Here is a 26,494-nt window from a genome sequence, read left to right as displayed (position 1 = left end):
TTTTTTATTTGTTTTGTTGTGCATTTTCTATTTTCAAGGCATATTGCTTTGAGTTTTGCCAAGTCCAATAGCTTGTAAAGGTCTGCAAGCACTCTTGTAACTGCATACTAATTTGCATTTTTAGACTTGTGCTGGTATTTGTTTTAGAAAGGAAAATTACAAGGTGATTCCATAATTTTTTCCTCTACTTGATCTGGAAGGAAATATGGCATTAATTAAAATAATTTAATTTAATTTGTCTGAGGTATGTTTCACGAAGCCAGAATGTTCAGCTATTCAGCAAAAATTGTTTTGTGTCATATCTGTGATTGGTTTATTTGCTACAAAGTAAAAAAGCTGGGTGAATATCCTTTAAGTGTGGTGATTCTATAATTTTTACCAGGGGTTGTATTAGTCACGCTGACTACAAGCAGCGCAGAAAATGGGGCTATTCCATATATGGGTCTGTGCTCCTAATACAAAACTGAATTAAACATATTTGTTGATGGGTAAATATAGCTATGCACTGTTTGTGATAATATTGAACGAAAACAGCAGTGTATTACAGTTGTGTCGTTTAGGACAGGAAGGAGCTGAGGGGTACAACAGATTATCAGGGAGTATGGCGGATGTCGAACTGTGATGAACCCACTCAGATCTCTCTCAATGTCTGCTGACTGCCGCTGCATGCCTCACTGTTCCCAGCTCTAACCTTCCCAATGGCCACAGGAGTCCAGAAACACTGAGGTCACTTTTATTGCACCATCTATCTGCTTAGCAGATGCCTTTATACAGGGCAACTTAGATATTAGATGTTACTTTAGAGTGGGACGCTGCTTACTGAACCAGTTCAGGCTGAACACCTAGCTTGAGATCACAGTCCCACTTGGGTCATGAACTATTGGCTACAAGAGTACCAAACCCAGTTCCTTAATAAGTACCCCACACTTCTGCCCACATTAATCCACCTAGACCACACAGTACAGGAAGCCTGTGCGCCTCTCACACGGTCCAGCCGACTAAGCCGCTGGTTTATGGTCCTCCCCAGATGATTGCTGCAAAGTGAGTTTAATAAACAGCCATCGTGACCTCTGACCCCCACGGATAAACATTAGCCCAATGGGGTTGGGCTTTTGCTGGGGACACACCTCTTTTCATTACATTTGTGACCCTCTGCACTGGTTAAGTACAGTGTGGAGACAGGAACGCAGCCAAATGATGTACATTTGGTTTTGCTGTAGAAATGAAACCTTGAATCACTGTAACTTGGAACATTCAAAAATAACCATAGCACAAACTTCAAGCAAGACAATATATATTTCTTAAATATTTACATTGTATATTTAATATGATTAATGTAAGATTAAAATGAACTTATAGAACTAGCAATTAATTTCAAGTGTCTCTATCCAATTATCTGGATTTGTAACAGATGTGTGATGTTAGGCTGATCTGACATTTAAAGGCAAAATTTTATATGACTATTCAAGAGTATATCTAGCATTTTGATGGGTTTCTCAAATGTTTTGAGTCATATCAAAAGCTCACTGCCTTCTTGTAAGAAACAATACAATTAAAACTTACTCTTACGAGTCTGTTTTGGTGTTAAGCTACAGTAGCTCATGATGCCTTTAACATACATAGCAAAACACTACATTTTTAGACTGATTCCTCATCCGTCCTCAGTCCCAGCTCCGCTTCCTGTCCCCAATTATCCATGTCAGTGTTACACAGTACAAATATGAAAAAATAAATACAAATGAATGAAAGTGTGTAAATGCAAACACCCCATGACTGTAATGAACAGGCTTTACCTGAGATACAAATGGAAACTGGTGCAAATGTACAAAAACAATACAAATGTATTAGTTCCAAAATGCACAGGCACCACTTAAGTTAACAATCATGTCCGTAGAATCGACGAGAGTTACCTTTATGTTTTGTGAATACCAAGAAGAAACAAAAATAAGCCTGTGGATTTTTTTTTCTGAGTTTATTTGTAATACCAATGAACTTTGGTAATTTAGCAAATTTCTGCATTAAAAATGCACTATGAACAAGGTCTCAATGAGCTTGTAACCAATAAATAGCACAGTGTTGCTGATTTACAGCCTATTTGATACAACAACAAAAATACTAGCTTAAATTTCATAATGAAATGACATACAAATGAACTATAATATGTTTACTGTACTATTTTACTATTTTGTACATTGGGAGTTTTTTGTTTGTTTTTAAATAAAGCTTTAGTGTTTTGTCATTACCTTCGGTGCACGTTGTAGTTAAATAAATAGAACGTTGTCCATTTCAACATGCACAACTGCTTTGCTTTGGAAACGTTTCCACTTATATACACTCAACCGACTCGACATGACCTCCACAATTTTTAGCCACGTCTATTTTCATTCTCTATGTTCCCCTATCTGCATTTCATATGACACACCAGAAGGGCTAAACCTAAATGACCTAAAATGTTTAATGCTGCACAGAGTGTAAAAAAAGAAATATGAATTCCACACACCACATCTGTACACCTCAACATCTCACAAGTTTTTTTTTTGTCTTTTGTTTTTAAATTCTTTTTTCTCACTTTAATGTTCATAAGATAATGGTGACCTCATGCATTATGGGAAATGGTGTTTACTCCCCATTTCTTCAAATGTGATATTTGTGTTGCTCAATGTTTGAAAATAAATATCTCAAATTATACCTATCTACCTTCTTCTTTAGGTCAGCAATAAGGGGAAGGATTTCTTCGTTTGAGAGAGTCACACAGACATCCAACTGATATATGTATAAAAACTTTGAAGGTCCAATGTCCTTGCAGCAGGTGAATAATTCATCTTCAAGTTCTTTGTTTTTCTCAGCCTTCAGCAGGGAGTCTGTGGAAGAGGTCATCATTGGCGTTTTGTGTTTTAGTTGTGTGGCATATTTTTTTTCAGCATTTCTTCTCTTGAGACTAAATTTGTACATGGGAGCCCAGACAGGAAGTAGTCCCTCTCTCGTCCGTGTGCATTTTCAGGAGGCGAAGTATGAACTGTGCATGGAGTACAGCCGGTCGATAGGGTTTCCCACCCGTGCTTGCAGGGAGCCCACCTCGGAGGATGCCATGAAACAGTCGCTGAGGCTGGTTAGAGACGTGTCGCTGTCGATGTCGTGGAAAATCGAGTCGTTGCCTGGCGGGAACAAATGAAGGTGAGGAGGTCTGGTTAGAGCAGTGCCAGATTTCAAATAAAAGACATGAAACAACAAAAAGGACACCAGCAAAAAAGAACCAGAATAAAGTGATGATGAACAACTGTGGCAACAGCCATCCCACATTGCAACCATCATAAAACATGAGCACGTTGTTTAATATCGTGCCTCGCAACAACCTTTTAAACACCACACGTTTGTGGTTTAGAGATTCTAATTACGTCTTGCCACATTCTCAATCAATGTGTCAATAAACATGTCTCACGCAGGCAGAGAGCAGTGCATTATGGGAAAGTTAGGGCCCAGTGGGACAGTGTAAACGGAGGCTGTATTACGGAGGATCCAGTGAGAGGGTTTAATTGCAGATGGTTGAGTTTCCTCATGGGCACCAGTAGCTTTATTAGGGCTCTTTGGATCTAAATGACAACGTTACATCAGGTAAGAGACAGTTTGATGGCACATGAATTTTTAATCAGGCAGTAGTGTTATTGGTTGCTCTTCGTGACCAATAAAATCAAGAGCAGAGGAGTGAAAAGACCAGGCATTTGGACCTAACAAAGGAGTGTGAAAAATAATAATATCTTTGGCACAAATGTCAGGAGACAACAGACTGACAGTTGACAGAGCAGCAGCACAGCTCCCCCCAGGCCAGACACTATTAGCCAGCTGTAGTTCAGATGATGAGCACCCTGTTTTGAGGAACACCTCCATATCAATCACTGGCCAAACCCACAAGCTGACTGCATGAATTCAAGTGAAATAGAACTACATAATGAACTACTCCAGAACCACTACTATATACATGTACACTTTCGTGAAAAAGCAATCTGCTGTACGCAAAATTCTAAATTTAAGGAATAGATGGCTTCTGTTGTGAAATATATTCTGCAATACTACGGGACATATGGAAGGATCATAAAATTACAATTATTAAACCACATATGAGATGGGTTTTGACATATTTTTACAATTATTTATCCTTGAACTATTGTGACGGCCGTTAAGTCATAAAATTTATAATTTTTCAAAACTAAAAAAATCTTACTCTTTGCTACACTGACATATTGAAGAGGTACTGCTTGATTGATCTATAGACCCATAGACCCATGTTCTGCATGTGAATCAAAGCCAATACTGACAAGAATAAATTAAGTTTTTTTTCAGTTATCTTCAAGATAAGGGAAAATAGTGCTAAGTGAAACTAACAAGCTTAGCCACTTTGGTCAAAACTCATCCGTATAGAGATAGATTGTGGTCTGTGTTTGATAAAGCCATGTGTCCTTAATCATGCTAATTTTCCTACACTCGGCTGCCTCCTTGCTCTCTGTTTGGACATACAAAAAAAAACACAGCCTTGTAACGGCAATTTTTACAATCGACTCATAAGATTGGAGGGAGAGTTGTATATTTATCTTACAAAAATGTAAAATACAAGGGAAATGCAAGGGAGGTGTTCAGATGCTCGAGGGATGCTGATCTGGTGTCAGTCTTACAGTGGGATGTATTGTGCTCTAATTGCAAGTTTTTATTTCAGCTCTGTGCCATATTTTGAGAAGAAGAATTAAAACAAACACAAAAACAGTTGATTGCAATGCTCTATTGACCATAAGCTCAGATCTGATTTTCCTGAGTGAATCTACGGTTCCCCCTTTCTCCAGCCATAACTGAACGCACTTTAGAGGCGATGCATGTCCCACGGGGCTTAGCTTAGCTTCTGTGCGGTATATCATGTTTATCCTATGAGTAAGCAATGACAACTGTCTGAGAGGATCAGAGCGCATACCGAACAACCTCAAGCACAGGTGAAAACCATAGAGTAAAGGCAGGGGAGTGAAAAAACATGCTGGATTGATTAAGAGGAATTATAGCAGTCTGTGTGTGTGTGTGTGTGTGCGTGTGTGTGCGTGTGCGTGGGTGTGTGTGTGCGCACGTGCGGTCACGCAGGAGGACGTGGTGTTTTGTCTCCACACCCCCCAGACTGTGGATCAAAGCAGTGTGCGTTTGGAGGGGCCCTGTGTTCAGCGCTCACCGTATGGGTTCATGTGATCCCCCGGCATCTGCGGGGGTGTGAGGCCCTGCTGGAAGGGGTCTGTGCTGTAGCCGTTCTGCTCCATGGCCACCAGCTGCTGCTGTGGCGGGGCCAATGGGGTGTAGGAATTCATCATCCCCTCCATCCGATTGGATATCACCTCTGCAAGACAGCGTTCCGTCAGTGACATCACAAGGGGAGGGGTCCTACCAACCCACACCCTCCCAGGTTTTTTTTTAACAGGGGACACCCCCCACAGGTTTGGGGCTGTGCCTCACCTTGATGTGTCTGTTCTCTGAGCGCCACTCTCTTAAAATGCATGACGGCAACAATTAATCTCAACCTGAGTTCCAGCCACGAGCCTATAACATCTGTCTGGACTCTAGTGTGGACTCCAGATGGAGAGACACTTAAAAATACATTCATACATTAAATACTCGTGAGTCACACACACTGTGATTACAGAATTAGGCTAAGAATATTGTGCTCATAACATACATGGAAGCACTTTTTGGTGAAATGTTGAGTAGGCTGAGTAGGCTGTCTCCTTGACTTAATCTCAGTCAAAATGAGAATAAAATAGTTTATTAGCTTATCAGTATATTTTTGCTTTTATTTGATGCCTGTTCTTCATTTATTAATTTTCATCTCAGGAGGTACACTGTGATATCAGCACTGCAGCCATTAACTGTTCTCTCCACTTGGGCTTGCTTGCTTTTCAGTTATAATATTCTGGCCCACATTTAAAATCTCTCCAGTAAACTACGCCTCATTTCCAGAAATAGAAGGGTGGCCAATTAATGCCAGTACTATAACTACAATGGCCTGTCATTTAGATTGGTCTGTGACATTGGTTTGAGCAGCAGTGACACAGGCCGTGAAAACGAATACAAATTAGTCCACTGTCTGTGTTCAACCTAAAAACCAGCACTGTCTCTTTGTTCTCCGGAGCCCTGTTCGAAGAGTGCCTTCAGCGATCACACTGATCTATGAGATTTTTTTTTTGGCAAGCACAGTGATATCAGACACACCGGATGGCAGTGGATGACTCCACCCTCAGGGATATCGTTCCCTAGGAGCAGGGTAGCGGAGGTGTTCCCTGTATCACCCTATCTGTGAACCCATCTGTTTACAGCAGTGGCAGGTCAGACCTTGTATATAACTTTCTGTAGTTGTCACTGGTACACGTTGGTTTTGGGATACAGTTTGACAGTGTAATTACTGATATTTTAACAGTGATGCAGCAGTTTGGCCCATTTTGCTGGCTGGTTAACTGGAGAGGACTTATTACTGTATTATTAAACAGGGATTTGTTTCTTGCTGTTGGTGCTCTGCTTGGGTAAAGTCACCTCTGACCCATGCTCCAGCTTTGGTAGGTGTCTTGTTATATGCATCTGAGTGTGTGTGTGTGAGTGTAGGTGTGACTCTGTGTGAGAGTATGTGTGTGACTACATGGGAGGAACAGGTGGTTTATGTGGAGGGGTGGAGCAGAGGGAGGAGACCAAGGACTCCACTTCAGTGCGCCCACATCCTAAATCCCCCTACCCACCAGGACCCCACAGTCTTCTTTCCATTCACACCCCCAGAGCGCCTTGCCTTTGCCCAGCACTTATTCCTCACATGAGCGGAAACTTGGGGGGGGGGGGGGTTGGGGGGCAGAGGGTATGAGGAGGGGGGCACACCACTAAAAGCCAGTTCACTGATTATGTATTGTTACCCAATCACTGCTGGTGTTTTAGACTGCCAAGATGCACTAACCTCTCCTTGGTAGTCAGTCTTCTGAGGGAGATTTTTGGTCATTTTTGAAGCTGTTGTTTTGTGTTTTTTTTGCAGCTGTCCTGTTAACTGTCTATATGTCCCTGTCCCTGTCCCTGTCAGTGAGCTTCAACTTGCAACCACTGTTTTTCTTTCCTGATGCAGTTTCTCCTTGTTTTATGTATGCTGTCATGACTTTGCACATTTCGTGGGGCATGTTGTACAGTTTCTTTCACTACATTTGTAGCTTCACAACATATTCTACAATATATGCATATATTTGCATGCATGTGTCAATAAATTCTTTAAATCAAATATGTGATGTGCATTACGACATGTTAGAAAATGTTTTTTGCTTTGAACATATGACTTTTGGTGAGGCTCTGTGTTTACCTTGACCGAGTCTCTGAGAGTTCTGCTGCTCCTGCTGCTGCTGCTGTCTCCGTGCCAACTTCTTCATCTGGGAGAAAAAAAAATACAAGAAGAACAAAATGGTATTTTTTTAACATTTTTTTTATAATGCAAAAAAAGTTAGTACAACTAATGAAGATCTCCACCACACTCAACTCCTAGTGAACCTGAGACCACTGGGATCTGACTGTGATTCATTACCCAAAGCCCTTTTGAAGATAAGTAGAGAGGAGTAGGTGGTCGCGTGAGCCCGGGCCTGAAACAGATCTGCGTTTAATGCGTTTCAACTGGGACCCTCATGGATTCCACCATGAGGGCCGCTAAGTTAAAACCACACAGCTATGCAGCCCCGGCCAGCACCGTTTGTAGTCTATGGAGATTGCATTATACACTTCCACTGCTGTTTCCTTGAATATATACATATGGAAGTGGATAATGTAGAGTAGTAGTCTTGTAATAATGGCAATATTAATAGTAGTAACATTAAAGCAACATCACTATGCATCATACATTTATGCAGACACATATACATACCATACTCATATTTATTAATAGCAATTTACAGTATTTACAAATGTTACAGAGACATTGGCATGGCAGGATTAGTTCACCTCACTCACCTTAGCCCTCTGGTTCTGAAACCACACCTGTACCACTCGAACGCTTAGTCCGGTCTCTGCTGCCAGAGTCTCTCTCACCTGGAACAGCCAACACAACGTGGTTCAACCTCTAAGGCCACACACATTACCACAAACTGGAAACGTTATGGCAGAAAAAATGTTGTGTCTCACTATACAGCTCTATACAACTTCATTTCAGGGTAAATGCTGCCTCCCACATTTGTGTTTGGCTGGGAATAAGCAGCCTTAGAGATAGTGTCTTTTACTCACTCACTCACTCACTCACTCATTGGATGGTTCCCCAAGAAGTAATAACAGAACCTTCCTGTTACCAGTAGATGGCAATAATTAGTGATGGGAAAGTGAGGCCTCATCTACACCTATTGTGTGTGTGTGTGTGTGTGTGTACAAATGTGTGCGTCTGCTTTTGTGTGTTATGAACATGTGTGCGGGCTCTCACCTTTCGGCACGGCTTGGATGAAACCTCGAAGGAGGCCTTGAATGCACGCCTCTGCTGTGTGGTCAGGATGGTGCGCGGTCGCTTCGGCCTCCGTGGGTCCTTCCCATCATCACTGCCCTTCCCCTGACCTCCCGACCCCTTCTCCGGCTTGATGTCCAAGTCTTCATCGTCGCTTTTCTCTGCAGACACATCCGTTCATTTTTCATTGCTTACTTGTTCATTTATTTCAGATTTTTTTTTCAGAATCTGTAAATCATGAACTTTGACACACAGAACGACAAACTATCATTTTGTATTCCTGAAATTGTGTAGGATCCAGATTGCTAGAGTGTTAGAATAAGAGGAGTAAAAAAAACATGTGGTTTTAATACTTTGTTGTCAATTTTTCACTGAAAGAAACAGCCCCATACACCCTTATACCACTGGTGGACGATGCCTCTCAGTCGCAGGAAACCACAAAATATGTCCATTTTTCACCAGGGCTGTACTTTGTGTCAATGATAATTTAATACATACTGTTTGGACTGTTATGTCAAAAATAAATCTCAGATAAGGATCATTCACATCACACATCCACTCTTGCATAAATGTACTCGAATGGACAGAATAATCACATGTGGAAAATAATTCCAGTTGGATATCTGAATAGAAAAATGAAAGAAAAACAAACCTAATACATACAAAATATATAAAGACAAAACAATGGGTATAAATCATGGTGCAATGGCGTGAAACCTGACACGAATGACCCTTGTCCATGAGGTCCCCCGAATGCTCGCAAGACAGATGATTTGGTTCAATTTTTTTTTTTTTTTTAATTCTTAATAAGCTTTATGACACAGAAACAATGAGGTACAAGCATTTCCGGAAACTTCAGCTATCATCATTAAGGGAACTTACTTGAAAAATACCTTTTCCCTCTGCGTGTTTCATTGTGCAGACTGATCAAAAAATGTGTCTGTGTAACCTTAATTTCCCTCGCTCCATCATCCCCAAAGTGCTGCTTTGACTGAATGCCCTGCAGCTTCCATAATTATTACCACCCCGCAGGGGATGGTATTTATTGTCTACTGGACGGAAATTTCATCATGTAGGAAATGATAACACTTTGCCCAACAAAATAATGACTGTAATTCAAATTTAAAAAACTTGCCAGTAAGAAGCGATAACGACACGAATAACCCCCCCCCCCTTCCTGAGTGTTAATTACAGCATGCCGCGCTGGCGTAGATGTTGCCTTCTCTCTACCAGTCATGTCTGCTTTTCTGTTCAATTTGGTCATTCTGTTCAGCCAGACACTCATTTTTCGAATGCAAAAACCCTGGGAAGGTGTTCAAAGGACGTAGCCGTTGCCAGTTATTCTTGTGAGGGCCATCTTAAAGAATTATGGACTTCTTCTAGAGTATGTCAAATCAGTTCATCAAACTTCATTTAGCTGCATATGTTCTTTGAGGTAAAGAATGAATCTTTTTTTTAAAGAAAATAAACCCTTAAAACGTGTCCCCACTATTAGTTGTTACTTTTTTTTGCACTATCCTGTTTAACAGTTATTTAAAAATCTAGCAGCTGGATATGCTTAAGGTGCCCAGTCAAGCAGTTAAGTTTCAAAGTTAAGTAGCAAAGAAAAACCTGCACACTTAAATTATTACTCTAAACTGTATGTGTTAATATTTTGACCTTAACACAGTCTTCATCACCACACACTGAAAATGCTGAAGAACACCTCTTAAGTAAACTTGTTTGACCTTATTTCAAAACACACGCAAAAAGCGATACAGATTGTGATCAAAATATTAAATCTGCAAAGTGAATATTTGTGGATTGAAACATGCTGTGGGTGGATTTTCCTCTGTTCTTGTCTGGCTTTGATATGCCCTCCGTGAACATTACAGCGTATTTCAGTGCACAGATACAAATGTACTCCACTTATTAGCTGACATTCCCACGTCAGCTTGTCACACACACTATCCCTCCTTTTTCTTACTTTACTGAAACATGAAGAAAAGGGGGTTTTTTTTGCTTAACTGAGGAAAGCTCAGAAGTAAGACACGTATTCCAAAGAGCTGACGCACAGGCATACATGGATGCCTTTGACAAATCTCCTGACGTTTGTCTCTGGCTGAATGAGAACCAGATGGAGGGGAACATACAGGCTTGGCCGGGTGCCCTGTTACGTATGAGCAAGGAGCACAGAGAAGGGGATGAGGAGCCCTTGTATCTCCGCGTATTGGGCCAGGCCACAGGGGTATGCAGATACAGTCCTTCCCAGTAATAAATAAGTAAATACATAAAGCTCTGCCCACTTTGAGGCTTTGGAAGCACAGTGTAACTGGCTCAGACCTGCTCGTCCACACCCAATAAACTCTGCCCCTTGGCCCCCTCTTTGGCAGCATTTCATACCACTTAACTGGATGGTGGAAATACTGGAATGTTTCATGTTTTGTACGGTGTAAAGGGGAATCCTTTTCTCTCTCTCTCTTTCCCCCCTCCATCACATCACATTTTTCCTTCTTTCACTTTTACCTCGCTCTATCCCTCTCTCTTTCTGCTTTTCTCTTTCTCTCTCCCACTGTTCCTCTTATCTCTATCTCTACACACTTTTCCTCCTCTTTGGCTCCCCTTCCTCTGTATTTCTCCCCCACCCTATTCCTCTTTATCTCTCTCTCTCTCTCTCTCTCTCACAAATTCAGGTTCAAACTGAAACTGTTCCATTTGCATGACAAGATGAGACTCATGTTACCAAAGCATTCAGTTACAGATAAAAGACATACACAAAGTTCACATCTTCAAACACAAGACACAGTAAGACACACATTCTCTCTATGGCCTCTCTAAGGCAGAGGCCTTCGGACTGACCCGAGTCGGAGTTGTCCGGGCTTATGGAGCTCAGCAGGTCCTTCTCCCTCTCGTAGTCGCTCTTGCAGAGCAGCTGGCCCTCCTTCAGCACGAACTCGTCGCCCTTGCGCAGCTGCCGGTCACAGACGCAGCAGCAAAAGCAGCTCAGGTGGTACACGCACTCCAGCGCGCGCATCACGAACTCCGTGGGCGCGATCGTCTCCATGCAGCCGCTGCACTTGGTGGCGAACAGCCTGACGGGGAAGAGAAGGAGAAAAGAGGGCTCGAGGTCAGGGGTCGCAGGCCAGCATGCATTTCATTACAAAACAGAACGCACAGTGTTCTGTGGTGTTTGGGTCTTGTTTTGCCACCCTGTGAAGTCAGAATTTTTTCTTATATTGCATTGGTAACAGGCATAGAGAAGGAACTGGGTTCCATATAGGAGGTTTAGTATCTCTCCAAGTCAACCACAAACACCAACGTAAGAAAAAAAGGGATAATCAAACATAAAATGGCATAAATGTTTTTGGTCAATAGCGCCTCCTAATGCTGCTGGCCCTTCACAGCATCCTTAACAGGGGATTAAGCATCAACTCTGCACCACAAAACCACTGAACTGTCATACAGTTGGAGTGGCTGCTATTAATCTCACAGGCAAGAAGCAGCTGTTCCAGTTCAAATACAGACCAGTGCTTTAGTATCATTAAACTCAGTGTTTAAACCACTAATACTGTCATACTGATTAACTCTGAGGTGCTGTGTGTAAGCACACTGTGGGCTGCCTAGCCTCCCACCCCCCACCCCAAGGTCTGTCACTCAAAGTGTATTTTGATAGGAGAGGGTTTGGAGCCAGTCCTGTGGATAGCCGCTGATCCGCTCCTTTTGACGGGCGCTCATCTGTAAAACCCCACGATGCTCCAGTAAAGCCCAATTGTAGCCACGCAGTGGCCCGGGAAACAGGAGCTGTTCAGCTTCCTAAGACGCCCCTGAGTGATTTGAGATGCTCAATTTGCATCGCAACAAGAACGTTCCGGTGGGTGGAGACATACCTAATCATTTTCGTTCATTCGTCTTTCAACACTTTTCCTTTGAACTCCACGGCTAATACAGTAGTCATCTTTTTTGGCGTGCTGCCTCAGATGACTAATGACAGTTATTCAGGCTTAAATGTCTACACCTTCTTTCACATTTGCACTTTGAATTAATTTGTTTACTTTGTCGTCCACTCCAGAGACACAGTTTTTGAACATGTGGGACAATGGCACTGTATCCTACTCTGCAAACAAATACTTTGTGACCTAACATATTGTGTGTCCCAGTTAAGACAGTTAAGATCTTAAGAAATTGCTTTAAGGTTATGTGACTGATCCCACGCAGTTAAAAATTACATGCGACTTAAATGACATGAAATTCATGGAAGATTTTGAGAATATATTGCTACCAGAGTCACACAATGTTTTACTGTCTGAGCTGGTACTAAGAACGGGAGATGAACCAATCAGAAACAGATGAGGTAAAACTACAAAGCCTCACAGTACCCCAACCTCCCCTTCTTTGAAAGTTCAGCTTGGTTTTTACGACAAGTTCGACTCGGGACACTTGACAGGACCCTGGTTTGTCTCTGACGCAGCGGGATGGGGCGTCCGTCGGACCTCTCTGTCTGGACCAGGGGGAAAAGGCCATAAACGCTTCACACTCCGGGATGTCCCGCTGAAGGATTGCCTTGCAGATGTGGACCCTCTGTGCGCAGACGTGTGGTGTTAAACTCGTATGGATAATTTACCTCAGCGGAGTTTGCTGGTTTGGGGATTCGGCATTGGCTGGTCACAAACTGCGTGTTGGGTGTCTCTGTATACACACATGAGGCTCAGAGGTGCACCCCAGTCATCTCCATATAGAATCTCCGTTTCATGTAGAACAGATGCAAAACACATTTTAATGGATTTATTGGAAAGCATTATGATCGTCCTGCACTCACAGTGTATGCTGAACCTTCACTAGGTACGAGTAACAAGTATATGTGTCTGAGTGTGTGTGCACGTGTGCCTGTGCGCATGTGTGCTTGTATGTGTGTGTGTGTGTGTGTGTGTGCGCGCATGTGTGTGTGTCTTTCCCACCTCATTCCACTCCATTAACTTCATTCCAGCCATAAACTGGGATTTATTAGCTCGCTGTTTGCGCTGGTCCGTAGGACAGCTGCCAGCTGCCAATCTATCTGTAGTTAACATCTATTTCACAGCGGGAGCCAGGCGAGGGAAGCGAGCGGCAATGCGCGTTTCCGTCCATATCAAAGACACACGACAATGATGAATCGTATAAATATGTGAGGGAAAAAAACTGCGAGGGGGCTTTTGTTATGGTAATACTATCGCGGCCGTTGACTGGAAACTGATAACAAGCATGCGTGCGATATTGTCGAATACAGCAGCTGCATTCATGGCAGAAAACTGGCTATTCCACTCTTTTGTCCCCTTTCAACAGGCAGGAGAAATCAGATTTTCCCCTCGTGCAATTGCTTTCCAAGTGTAGGCTGCGAGGGTGTCTAATTCGAAGGGGTGTCTGACAGCGTATTCAGCTGAGCTAGCTGCTCTGAAAATTGACTAGGCGAAAGCAGAAGTTATCTGATTGGCAGCAGAGATATTGCTATTACTGTTGCCTTCGACAACCTCTCAGGCGGGGCGAAAATGTCTGTGCATCTCACAGCTCCCTCCACCCTTTCCATGCTGACACTAGTCTACCACACCAGAAGATTTATTATATCATAACAGGTCATGGATGTTATTATTAGCATAACATTCACTTCACTACACATGGTTCCTCTATTTTTAGCTATGCAACAAAGAAATTTTACAGACTCTGTCAGTTTCATAAGACAATTGTTTTACTGTGAAAACTCCAAGGCTGCCATTTCTTTGAAAATGTTTTGAAAAACAGTTACTATGAAATTGTCTTCTGAAAATCAATCAATTAAGCTATACATTGCCTTTTCTACCTGATACCAAAATCAGACAGATTCACTGTAATTTCAGTCTGACTGCAGCCAGAAGCTTCTTTGCAACACAAACTCAGTTGAGGCCTGTCGAAGTCCAGCACCCCGCTTAGACCGCAGAGGTAAATATTCAGGCTGTCATTTCAGTGAGGAGGAGGATAACTTTGTTTCCCAAATACATCATCATCACCATAATTCATGAATATTACAGACTTTAACACTGCACAGATAACATTCGTATGGAATGTTTGCTGCCAAAAGTTGCAGGTGAAAGCACATGCTGAGTGAGACACAGTCTCCTGTGCTCTTTAAAGCCAACTACAGGCATTTCTGTGATAATTTCCTCTCTTTTCAGAACTCTTGAGTGTTTCTTTTCTTTTTTCTTTTCAGTACTGCTGTGTAACTACTCAGTTCAGGACCTGAGGCACATGTAGGCTCTCTGGGAGTGTTGAGGTGCAGAGAGAAGGAGGGAGAAAGAGAAAAGAGAACAGAGGAGAGAGAGAGAGAGAGAGAGAGAGAGAGGTGAGCAGAGGGAGGACAGGCACTCTTCCTGATGCAATAACCCTCTTGAGGGAAGACTGGACTCAACACTCATCTCCCCCTCCCCCACCACCACCACCAAGCACCAGTCACTTGTATAATATAATATCTGCTGTTTCTGATCCAAACATAAGTCCGTGCAGAAGTATGTTGGTGCTGATTGGGCACTCGGTACACGCAGACCATGTGTGCAAGACGGGACTGCGGCATGCTGGGAAGGATGCTGCTGAGAGATGGGGGCGGTGATTAATCTGTCACAACCAGTCGCCAAATCCAGATCAAATGTTTGTCTAATGAGAGGCATGGCAGCCTGAAAGTGCACAGCGAGTCAAGGAGAGAGGAACAGGAAATAGCTCTTTACAACAGCCTTAAGTTTCTCCATTCGCCTGACTGACTCCCGCAATCTTAAACCACCTCCATTCAGATAAAAACATACTTTTTACGCATCCCCCTTCGAAATTCTTTTCTTTCTTTCTTCTCCATTTTGTTCACTTCAAGCTAATCTTTGTAAGCCGTTATTTTTCTGTTTCCCCTCGCTGTCATCTTACATTGTGTTTGTTGCTGTAATTCCTATTTGTTCCTCTTGGAATCTTCCTGTCCGGCTTTGTCCCCAGAGTCTAATCCCGACTTTTCAGTGGCTGGCGGGCCCCTCCCGTTCCGCTTTCTCGGCGGCGTTCCCGACGGAGTGTCCATGCGTGTCGCCCCTGCTATGGCAACCACCGCCACCTCCTCTCTCCAAAGAGCCGGCAAAACCTCGGACGTGCCGAGAGCCTTTCACAAGCTGGCAACAGAGGTAAATACTTTTCCAAGGAACAAGGGGGGAATTATCAGGGAGAACTGGCGAAGGGATTTAACCCTGCCCTGTGTCTTTGAAAGGCACAGTCCCTCTGCCTCCCACTGCTAGTTACAATCAAACAGAGGAGGCCAGGAGGGACCTGTGGGAGGGTTGTGAGGGTGGGGAGAGTGGGGGGGAACGCAGCCCGCTGAATGACACAAGCACTGGATTGTGGGAGTCCCTAATCCCTCTTTAATACCTCTCCAAGTTCAGCCCTATAAGAATTCTCCTGAGCACAATGCTGTGGGGCGAGCGGCGAGGGATCGCCCGGGAGTGTTCAGATGTTCAGTTGGAACCCTGACCCCCTGCGTGTTCCATGACTGCTACGCTGAGCCCCGATATTTGAGAGAGCTGATATTAGTAACAGAACAGGCTTGAGCCACGCAGGATAAGCACCGCTAACGATGACGACTCTAATTCAACCACAGTCATAACAGCAAGGAAACGGAAGGGGAAAAAGAAAAACAGAAACAGCGACGGTGCTCATGACCCAAAAACTCAAAACCGGGTTCAGACAGTGACTCAGTCCACAGCCCTGGTGGTCCACACCAAACCAGACTCAAATGAATACAAGCAGGCTAAACATTAAAAAACATCAGCCAGTCCTTCATAAGACAAACAAAGGGATAAAAAAAACTCCAAGTTGCATTCTGCGAGTTCCTCAAAATTAGGAGAGCACAACTTTTCAAAAAAATGTTAAACAGGATGACATCAGAAAGGGACACGCAACGATTCGCCAATTCAGTGGGGGTAGGGCATTGCAAGAGACATTAGGACACGTTACCGTAAACAGCGCAAAGGAGAAGCTGAAGACTCAAGAACATTGTTGGAGACCTGAAGGAGACCTCCCTCTCATTTTATAACGCCCGTGTGCATGATAAAATGGAGAAAGCGATGTAGACCTCCCTCTCACTTTACAACACCCACAGGCTCACTAAAATGGAGAAACCAAAGGAAGCCTCCCTCTCACTTTATAACAGCCACAGGTTCGCTACCATTGCATGGGGTATTTATGAATCTATGGAATATATATATTTAAACATGCATGCATATTCATTTCATGAAAATTCATTTTCATATAAATTCATATAAACTCATGAGTGAGGGCTTGAATTGTGTTAGGTTCATACTCACTGCTCTGGGACTGTTGTTAGCCTGATCTGACAATGCTGCTCATTCAACTTAAATGGATGCACTTCTGTTCTTTTATGCTGGAAGTCACTCTGGATAAGAGCATATGCTAAATGAATGTAACGTAATGCAATGAATGTTATTGTTTTGGTCACATTTATACATGCAGAATATTTTAACAGTGGGAAATTGTACAAAAGTAAGATAATTAAAATGTGTGAAAAGTGTGCATATTTTGAAATATATCAAGGTAGCGCACATACTTTCAAACAGGGCATGATACTCTTGATGCAGAGTCTTAAAAGCTAAATGATGGATTCTCATAAAGAACGACAGAAGCGGCATACAGAGCTCAGAGGAGACAGACAGGCAACAACGTGGAGACCGTCCCCTTCAGAGAGCGACGAATAACACACTAACAACAACAACAACAGAAAACAGAAAACAGAAGGCCGACCTCCATTGCCAATACAAGCCCCCCAGAACGTTCTCTGTGGTCAACGGGAGAGATAAAAGCCTTCAAACGCAGATCTGAAGCTCGTCTGCTGAGCAGAGCAAATGGGGAGCACATCTGGAACGTCTTACGTTTATCTACGTTATATTATTTTCTTTTCCTGCACATGAAATGAAAGCACACCCCGCAGTTGACTAATGGGCCAAAGATGACATTTAGTTTCTCACCATGCACAAAGGGCATGTGGCTGTGGCAGCGCTGGCCTGTCAAAGCTCCCCAAAGGAAGTGTAGTATCTGCTCCCCATACAAGTGCCCCTCTTTCACAACAAACCCAGGGCAAGTGTTTGGCTGGATTGTACCAAGCATTTAGAAATCAATCACAAACAGTCCATCTGATTGGTGCATGCTTGATATTAAACTCTTTTCAGTTATTTAATATTTGTACATATTCATTGAGTTTTTTAAATAATCATAACAATAATAATAACAATATTAATAATAATAATAACTACTTAAAAATAACTACTTTCTGAGAAATATCCTGGGTGCAACTTCAATATTATTTAATGCCCTCTCCAGCTGGCCTCTGAATCTGCTTCAGACATGCTTAAAACTAAAATGTGATTATACATGGATGTGCACGTGTGTGAGCACTTGTATTTGTGTGTATAAGTATGTGCGTATATGAGATGTGTGTGTGTTTGCGCTAAAGATCCTCATCTTTGCCCCCTCTTCACACCTGTGTGTACGGATTATGCCGCAGTCCTCTCACACCTGTGTGTGCAGATTTGTCCTTGTGTGTGGGACCACCACTACAGCCTGCCTCTGTGACATCGGTATTGACACAGGACGCCCCCCACCCCCCTTTCCGAGCCCAGCTCGTATCTCACAGAGGGAGTGGGAGAGATAATCCCACAAGATAAACTGAGTGAGAGATTCCCTGCTGAGATCATCACTTTCTCTCAATTACTCTCTCTCACAAACACACACAGCATGCGCGTGCGCACATACACACACACACACACACACATAGTACAGAGAGGCACAGGCAGCAATGAAGTGTAGTGGTAAGGAGTAGGACTTGCAACCCAAAGGCTACTGTTACTCTTGCACCAGGTACTCAATCTGTATTGCCTCAGTAAATATCCAGCTCTATTTACAGATAACATTAAAAATAAATCAGCTATGCAAGTCACTCTGGATAAGAATGTTTGCTAAGCAAAATGCAATGTAATGACATAATGAGAGAGGCTGTCCACAGACTTGCAGCTGTGTGGTGATTAGAGAACTGGAATGTTACTGAAAAGTTGCTGGTTTGAATCCTGGATGAGGCACTGCTGCTTGAGAAAGGTATGTAAACAGTATCAGCATAACACATTCAGGATATGCAGCATGTTACCCTGGTTAAACACAACTGCTCAGCAAATCAATATTAAAAGCTGTACTGGTAAGAGACACAAAACCACACTATTATTTTCCTACTAGTGTTTAAGAAAGAACTGGTTTTAATTTTACTGCCTCAATCCAAGAAAGAAAGGATGAGCTTTACCCTCCTGGACAGCTGAAAAAATTGCTTTGAAGGCAGTTCTCAATGGGTTACCAGCAGCCCACTAGCTGGTGCTACCCATGACTATCACGACTGTGTAAATGATAAGCTACACAGGGGCCAGGTTAGGGGAAAAGCTAACGTACTCCAAAGAGGACGTGTGGGGGTCCTGGTCAGCACAGCATGGCTGCCGGCTCCATCAATCCATGGGCCACACGGCCTCTCTGACCTTCAACCTCTGTCTCTCACTCTGTCTCCTTAGCGACTGGGCAGGAGCCCAAGCATGCCTGTCTTCTGCAGCCCAGAGGGATAGGGAGATTGAGAGAGAGGAAAAAAAGAGAGTAACCAAGAGAGAACAGGGGAGGATGGCAGACAGAGATGGTGGGAGAAAGACAGACAGGGAGAAAGAGAAAGGGATGAAGAGAACCAGAGAGAATAATGGAGAGAGGACAGGAGAGAGAGCTAAATAGAGGGAGGGAGACAGAGGGAAAGAGCGAGAGACTAAGAGAGAAGCAGAAAGGATAACAGACAGAGAAGGCGATATTTCACATTACATTTGTTTTGGCCATACTGCTTCGGCCACACTGTACTTTGAATGATTATGGCAATAAACATCTGAATTTTAATCTGAATTTGAGAGACGGAGTGAGAGCAAGAGAGGAAGGGAGTGGTAAAGAGAGTGGGACAGACAGCGAGAGAAGAATAACGAGGTAAGGTGAGAAAAGGAGAAAGACACACTGGAAACAGGGGAGAGAAAGGAGAAGGGAGGAGTGAGAGAAGAGACAGAGAGTGAGCTGGAGTGAGAGGCAAAAAGATATTTTTCCTCAATTTTATCATGCATTACTGTTACTGTTCCCCGCTCTGACAGCACTGCTGAGTGCACCATGCCAACAGAGCACACTGAAAATGAGAGGGAGACAGAGAGAGGACAGGAGCTGGACCCAAGTTTGAACAGCTCCCCCGCTGGGGTGCCTGTATGCCATGGCGAGCCTGTTTGAACACAGACCCACACAGAAAGAAGAATAAAAAAGGAAGACAGAAGGGCAGTCCACAGAAGCCACAGTTTATCCACAAGTTTAGGAGTAAAGGATTTTTAAGTGGTCTTGCTGATCCGCACAGAAACATTTGATACCCAGATGTGTCTGTGCGAGGGAGTGAGGGAGTACATTTCTTGTAATTATCGTTTTTAACCCTTTTCAACTTTTTTTTACACACCTCTTTGATGCTATAACCAACTCCCAGGACTGCTTTTGGATGTTGTAGATAATGTTCAGAAGAGGGGCCATTTTCTAACCATACCCTCCACGTTCATGTATGGGCTCAACATGTGTAATACAAAATCAAAGTGTGTCGTTAAACACTACAGCTGCAAATAGGGCTTTCTTCCAAGGGACATTACAGTACCAGGGCTATCGTCATGGACAAACTCTGTGCTCCATATGCAGAAGTATACAAACTGTTTTAGATCAGATTCCTTGTTAACAGTACGCTCAGAACACAAAATATTATTCACCAAGAAGTCACACCCAGATCCATCATTTTACAATGACAACAAACAGAAGAAAGCATTACAATGGTTGATGCATTTTTACTGTAGGTAAAATGACCACACCAATGTAAATGCCGTCTGTTGTTGAGGGCCAGGAAATGAACCGAGTGACTCACCTCTGCGTTATACGGGTTCACAGTGACTACATATACTACATATACATATATATATATGTAAACTACAAAAGCATGTTATCTGTTGTTTTAGCGAGAAAACAAACATTGCTGACGGCTATAAAGATGAGAAGAGTCATTAATTTAGGATGTCCACCGTGGAGTTGTGTCATCAGCAACACATAAATCAAGCTGCATGGTCGCACGTGGTACAACCAAAAGGAATTTCACGATTCTGACGTAAGTTGTCAAGCCGTTTTACGATCTTGTCTTGTTGCACAACAGTTTAAGATTGCGTCTAGCATTTACCTTTCGACTGCGGAGGTGTAATCCAATCCGATATTTCGATGACACCTGACATTATGGAAGGAAGGGGAAAACCGTACTTTCACCAAATAACTTTATTTTCCACACGACTACGCAAAAGGTGCGATTACAGCTGTACAATGCATCACTATATTAAAACATTTTCCTTTTCCGTATTCTGTTTTTACTGTTCATAGCAGAACACGAAAAAATATTCGAGCTCACATTCACTTTCAGTACAGAGGTGAAGATATAATACTGCACGAAGTGGGAAAAATCAATTCCTTAATATTGCATGAGGAGAAGCGGTATTATTACTGCTTGGTATCAGTGCCTCTCTTTAGATAATTGTGGAAACTAATGAAGTCAAATAAGAATCGCTCTCGCTACGGTCCCCGGAGCGAACTGGAGTCGTCTTTTAAAGCTGCTAAATCGTAGCCCGGTTCTCAGCAAATTAGCATAGTAATTGGCTTTATATTGAGCCTCTTTGTTTTTTAATTAAGCTCCCAGCAGGTAGAAGGGAAGTACATTCCTGGAGAATACGCACGTCGCTAGTGTCCCTGAGGAACGCATTCAATCTAACGACCTTCGGGGTACTATCTTTTTTTTTTTTCTCCTTTTTTCCAATTGTGGAACAGAGCAGCGTGGGTCTTCTGAACACCCCCGATAGTGATCTTGCTTGAGTACGTTGTATAAAGTGGACTGATAGACTAAACTTTGTAGATTGCGCGTCGTTTTTGCTGATTGGCTTGTCAGATGCTACTGTCGAATGTTACTCACATAGTTAACATTTTGTGGAATGGTCCATTAACACAGTTGAACATAACCACTAGTACCCCAGCTGAGAGTTGGATGTTGGACCACCTGGTTACCTGAGCCGTGACCCCTTGGGGTTAGGTTATTTTTTTTTTTACTCTCCAGATCATCGTAAATTAAGATTCCCTTGAGGACTGAACCAGCAACCATTTAATGATTGGAGCAATGGAGCTTCATCATTTCTTCCTTGTTGGGGTTAGCATAAAACTGTACACATCAGGGATGCTTCCCTTTCCGCCACTTAAGATGATATGAGCTGCTGTTGTCATAAGCCTTAGTACCATATAGAACTAGTCATTGTTGGAATATTAATTGATCTAGCCAGTGCTGTGTATTTACTAGGCTGTTGTTGAGTTAATACGGTGTACAGGGGTAATTTATATAGACTGGAGTGCCTTGTTTGTGTACCATCACTGTTCATTTAGACTAAGGCCTTTTTAGACTAATTGGTTTTTTTTTAAGCTGAATCGTAAAATATTGTGGATGTTAATTTAACATTACAATTAACAAACAACTCAACACTAGGCATTATTAATCTACCCTGGACAATGGCATGTTTCAGCAATGCATTAATTACACAACTATGCATAGACAGCACCATCTACTTGCCTGGCTGTATACGCTAATACCAAATTTATACAATATAAGATCTTCAAGACATACAGTACACATCTGGCAGGTACGTCATGCCAACCAAAAATATGCCATATGTGCACATGGCTTCAGAGAAAACCGAGTCATATTGAAAGAAAAAAAACAAACTGCCTCGTTTGTTGAACAACTAACTTTTTGTCTGACAACATGTCATATACACCAATTAATACCCTGGTAGGGCTGGTAAAATATATGATCTGTGAAACCCAGCCTGGCAGAGCCGCACAAGGCCTGGGTTGCCCCGGAGGGGCTCAGCGTCTGTCTCAGAGGAGAAATGAATGGGTTCTCTTGTGGGCGCTGACTTCCCTCTCTGGGCGTCACAGTGTAAGCTAGGGACCTGACCAAGGACAGGCAGTAAATCAGACACCCGTTAGCAGGACGCTGCAGGTCTTTGCTGATTGGCGGATGCTGTGTGACTGCAGGAGCCGCCATGGCGGCCACTGAACATCAGTTAATGCTAACCAAGTCCACATTGAGCATTACTGTGACCATGTAGATATGATTGATGAAGCACAGGCAGCAAATCAGATCATGATTAGCAGGGAGCTAGCACTGTGGTGCAGTTGTAAGAATCAGGGCTCATGACCCAGAGGTTTCCAGTTCTATTCCCAGGTGGGACCATGCTGTCGTACTCTAAGGGAAGGTACTTAGCCCAAACTGCCACAGTAAATATCCAGCTGTATAAAATAAATTATTTGTAAACTATGAAAGTCACATAAATCAAGAGCAGGGGTAAGAAGGGTAAGAGCATCTGCTAAGCTAACGTAATGTTATCTTAATATTAACATAATCCAGAAGCTCTCCACTACAGATCTACAAATGACTGTAGGAGTCATCACGATACCGATAACGATACGAAGTTCTCCAAACAGTTTATGGGTTTCAAGATGGCTGGAGGAAGTGTTCAGCTGGATGTCATGCATCCCAAGTAAACTGGCCAAAAAAGACTTACCAAAGGGCTGGCCAAACATTCATCAAAACTCAATACATACAGCCAATTGCTTTCCTTGGGTTTAATTTTAGCAGTAAGCAGTGCCTTTTCACCAGTGTGTTCTCCAGTTTCTAACATGGACCAGACAACTGTTCCTAATGTAGAAGCAACACGTCCATGATCCCAGCATCTCTATCCACAACTACAGGGAACAAGGGGACTTGCTACAGAGCCCTTCACATAAAGCCATTGCAACCTCTGCATGTGGGCATTTCCTGCATGTCTATTTGAATGATTAAAAAAAAAAAAAAAAATTAAACATTCCAATAAAGGAAAAAAAAGACTTCAAGGAAAAGTGGTAATTTATAAAGGTGACACTCCAAAGGATGAGAGAGACAAGCATCACTGCATTCATATCTGATAGAGTGAGAGCTTTCTCTATCCCTCCCTCTTTTTCTCTCTCGTTTCTCTCTGTCTATCTCAGCCACTTGTATTGCCAATGCGTTGTATATAAATGGTAAATACAGTAACAACGATAATGAACAATAATAATTAGTTCCCTTCTGTCTCTCACCTACTCTTTGAAGTCTCTTTTTTTCTCTCACTACCTCTCTGTTCTTTACTTCCTGGTGAATGGGCACCCCCCCCCCCACACACACACACACACACACACACACACACACACACACATGCAGGAGGAAAGCCTGGTGGTGAGATGTACGAGAGGAGCAGGGTGGCAGCCGGGTGGGTGGGGCTGAGTACACAGCCAGGCTGTGGGCAGGGGGGGCGGTCAGGTACACAGTGCGCCGTGTTTGGACAGCTGCACTTCCTGTGTGCAGAATCCCCATTCCACAGGGCATTCATCCCTGGCGTATGCAGCTACACCCCTACCACTCACCAGGGAGACGGGACAGAGTTACTGTTTATGAAAACCAAGCACCTTTTCATAATCAAACTACGTTGGACAGATGTGATTATTTGAAGGGGAGTGTGTTGTGTCTTCCTTTTGTTCATAGAGATGGTCCAGATGGCTATTGTCTAAATGATATGTTCTGGGCTATTCTGTGCACTAAGTATAGTATCTGTTTTGCTTGGGATATCTCAAACTCAGTTTCTGAAGCCAAGAGAGGACATTAGATCTGTCATACCACCCACATTGATCTAGCATCAGGAATGAACAGATAAGCATGTAAAACCCCACATACACACTGTACATTTTGTCATTAAATAGTAATTTCTGTGTAGCTCATTGTCATATTTATGGTGCATACAGTGACAGTCTCTGTTCAATTTAAAACACGGTGTTTTCTTTCTTTGCCTTACCCTGGCATAGTATCCATTTTTTGAAGGCTACAATGGCTGAGTTGGGGACCATACCTGCAGCGGTTAAGTTATAAGCTTAGTTACTTAACGGCTGCACTATAGTGCTACCCTTAGTGGAGCAAAAGCACATCACCTTACAGGTCTGAATGGGGATGTTTCTATTTTAAAGCTTCTGGGATATATGCTTTTCCTGCAATTTTTAAGCAGAGCAGCGACTGGATATGTAAAATGATACAGTCAGCCTGTGCACTGATACATTGTATACAGGATGCCCTTACATTATGGCGGTTACCAAAATAAGTCACCATAGTTTAAAGCATTTTCCCTCGTAAGTGCCAGGAAAGGCAGTCTCCACAATCGTTCAAAGTGTATCCTGCTATTGCAGAGCTTGACACTGTACAAATGCCCTTCATAAGGCAGTTAAATAACACTGGCCTTTGCCTGGTCTGTGTATTTTTTTTAAAAAGCACTTAAGCAAAGTTAAAGGTTGTATCAAATTTAGGTTTGGGATGCAAGCCCGTGTGGAAACTTGGTCTGAGGGATCCAAACCCCTGCCCGTTCGCATTTCCCAATCACTGCAGACGGCAGTTTTATTCGAACTGTTGTGTCTGGGACCCGAGCTTGCCCGCGAAGAACAGTCTTTGTTATAATCCAGCCAAATTTATCCCTCTGTAAAAGAGGCAAGGGGGCTGTGAATTAAAAAGCACCTTGTTAAAAGCTCTCTGCTTCCCATCACTCTCTTGAGCTGTCGTAACTTAACGCCGTTTTTGCGGCCCGTGTCCCCAGCGGTGCGGCCGGAGACGTGACATCTTTATGGTGCGTGTTCTCGGGGGGCGAATGCGGCACATGGAGAGCCGTCAGAGCCGGGGACGCCCGCTCGCTCGGCCCAACTGTAAATTCTGCTGCACTTTTTTTTTTTTTTACATTTTTTTAATAACTCAGTTGCGGCGCTCGCCTCTGTCTGTCCCTTCCAAGTCAATTTAAAATGAGGGGTAGCAGGCTTCCCCTATTAAGGGCTTTTGCGGGCTTGGGGAGGGCTCTCGAAAGCATTGTTCCTTTTGAAAAGGGACCGCTGATGGCCACAATGCGAGTAATCGCTCTCAGATGTTGGGGCCACCGACGGCAGGCCTCAGAGTTGCAGAGAAGAAGCCTTTTTAACAGGATGGTAAGGAAGGCCTGAGCATCCCTGTCTGTGGAGGTGGAGCCTCAACTAACCTGCCTCTGCAGCCCAGAGCGCCAGATTTTTCTTTTTAAAACACTAATGGAAAGCCACTGAAAACGAGACACGAGAGCGAAGGGGACTGATGGAAAAGTAAAAAAAGCACATATTCCTTTCTCTTAATTTCTCAAGGCAGTTTGATGATGGAGGAGAACGTCTGTCTGCTTGGGATGACCTCAACGGCAAGGCTGTTTCCAACAAACGAACGGCAAAAGTTCCATGCGGCGCATATCTGCCCTCTCACAGAGTTGGCCTGGTGAACATGCCACCTGTTTTCACAGTGCAAGACAAACAAAAGCTCTATGAACTACGAAAACATGTTTTTGGCTTGTGCACCCCCTACCAACAATTCATACAACTCTGTCAGTTGAAGCTCCAACCAGTGCAGTCCCAATCCAACAATATTCACTCTACTCCTGAGCAGATAAAACATATATATGCACCAGAATCTCTAATCTAAACTAAATCAAAAGACGGAGATAGGAGAAATTAAAGGACAAAGACACAGGAGAGGGTCCGAAAGCAAAGACAGCTAGCGTCCAGACAGCTCAAGAGGAGCAGGATTCGGAGACGAGGGCGTCATAATTGCTTTTGACCCCAGATGGCCTGGCGTCAGACCTAAGAAATAAAACAAACAGCAATAAGAGGTGTTTTGAAGTAGAGGTCCTCAGACGTGCAAAGGCAGGATCATCTGAAGAGCCCTGCGCTCTTGGCCTCTTTTCACAGCCCTTAATCTGTGGGACCTCCGTGGCCAATCACTGCCCAGCTGTTCGCTAATGAAAAATTCCACAGATTTGCGCAAGG

The 26,494-nt window shown here is 43.2% G+C and overlaps 1 protein-coding gene across 1 annotated transcript in view; it reads right to left on the bottom strand.

Annotated features, from left to right (window-relative positions):
* Positions 1-2,997: 2,997 nt before the first annotated feature.
* LOC118778305 (LIM/homeobox protein LMX-1.2-like) overlaps positions 2,998-26,494 on the bottom strand; it is a 78,560-nt gene continuing 55,063 nt past the window's right edge. The window contains exons 4-9 of the mRNA XM_036529780.1: positions 11,306-11,538; positions 8,450-8,628; positions 7,990-8,067; positions 7,352-7,418; positions 5,204-5,365; positions 2,998-3,155 (exon numbers count right to left, since the gene is read on the bottom strand). Of these exons, the coding sequence (XP_036385673.1) occupies positions 2,998-3,155; positions 5,204-5,365; positions 7,352-7,418; positions 7,990-8,067; positions 8,450-8,628; positions 11,306-11,538 (877 nt within the window). The remainder of the gene's footprint in view (positions 3,156-5,203; positions 5,366-7,351; positions 7,419-7,989; positions 8,068-8,449; positions 8,629-11,305; positions 11,539-26,494) is intronic.

This window comes from Megalops cyprinoides, chromosome 5 (assembly GCF_013368585.1).
Source record: "Megalops cyprinoides isolate fMegCyp1 chromosome 5, fMegCyp1.pri, whole genome shotgun sequence".
Taxonomy (NCBI): Eukaryota; Metazoa; Chordata; class Actinopteri; order Elopiformes; family Megalopidae; genus Megalops; species Megalops cyprinoides.
Note: the sequence above shows the minus strand (reverse complement) of the source record. Positions and strands in the feature narration are given on the sequence as shown.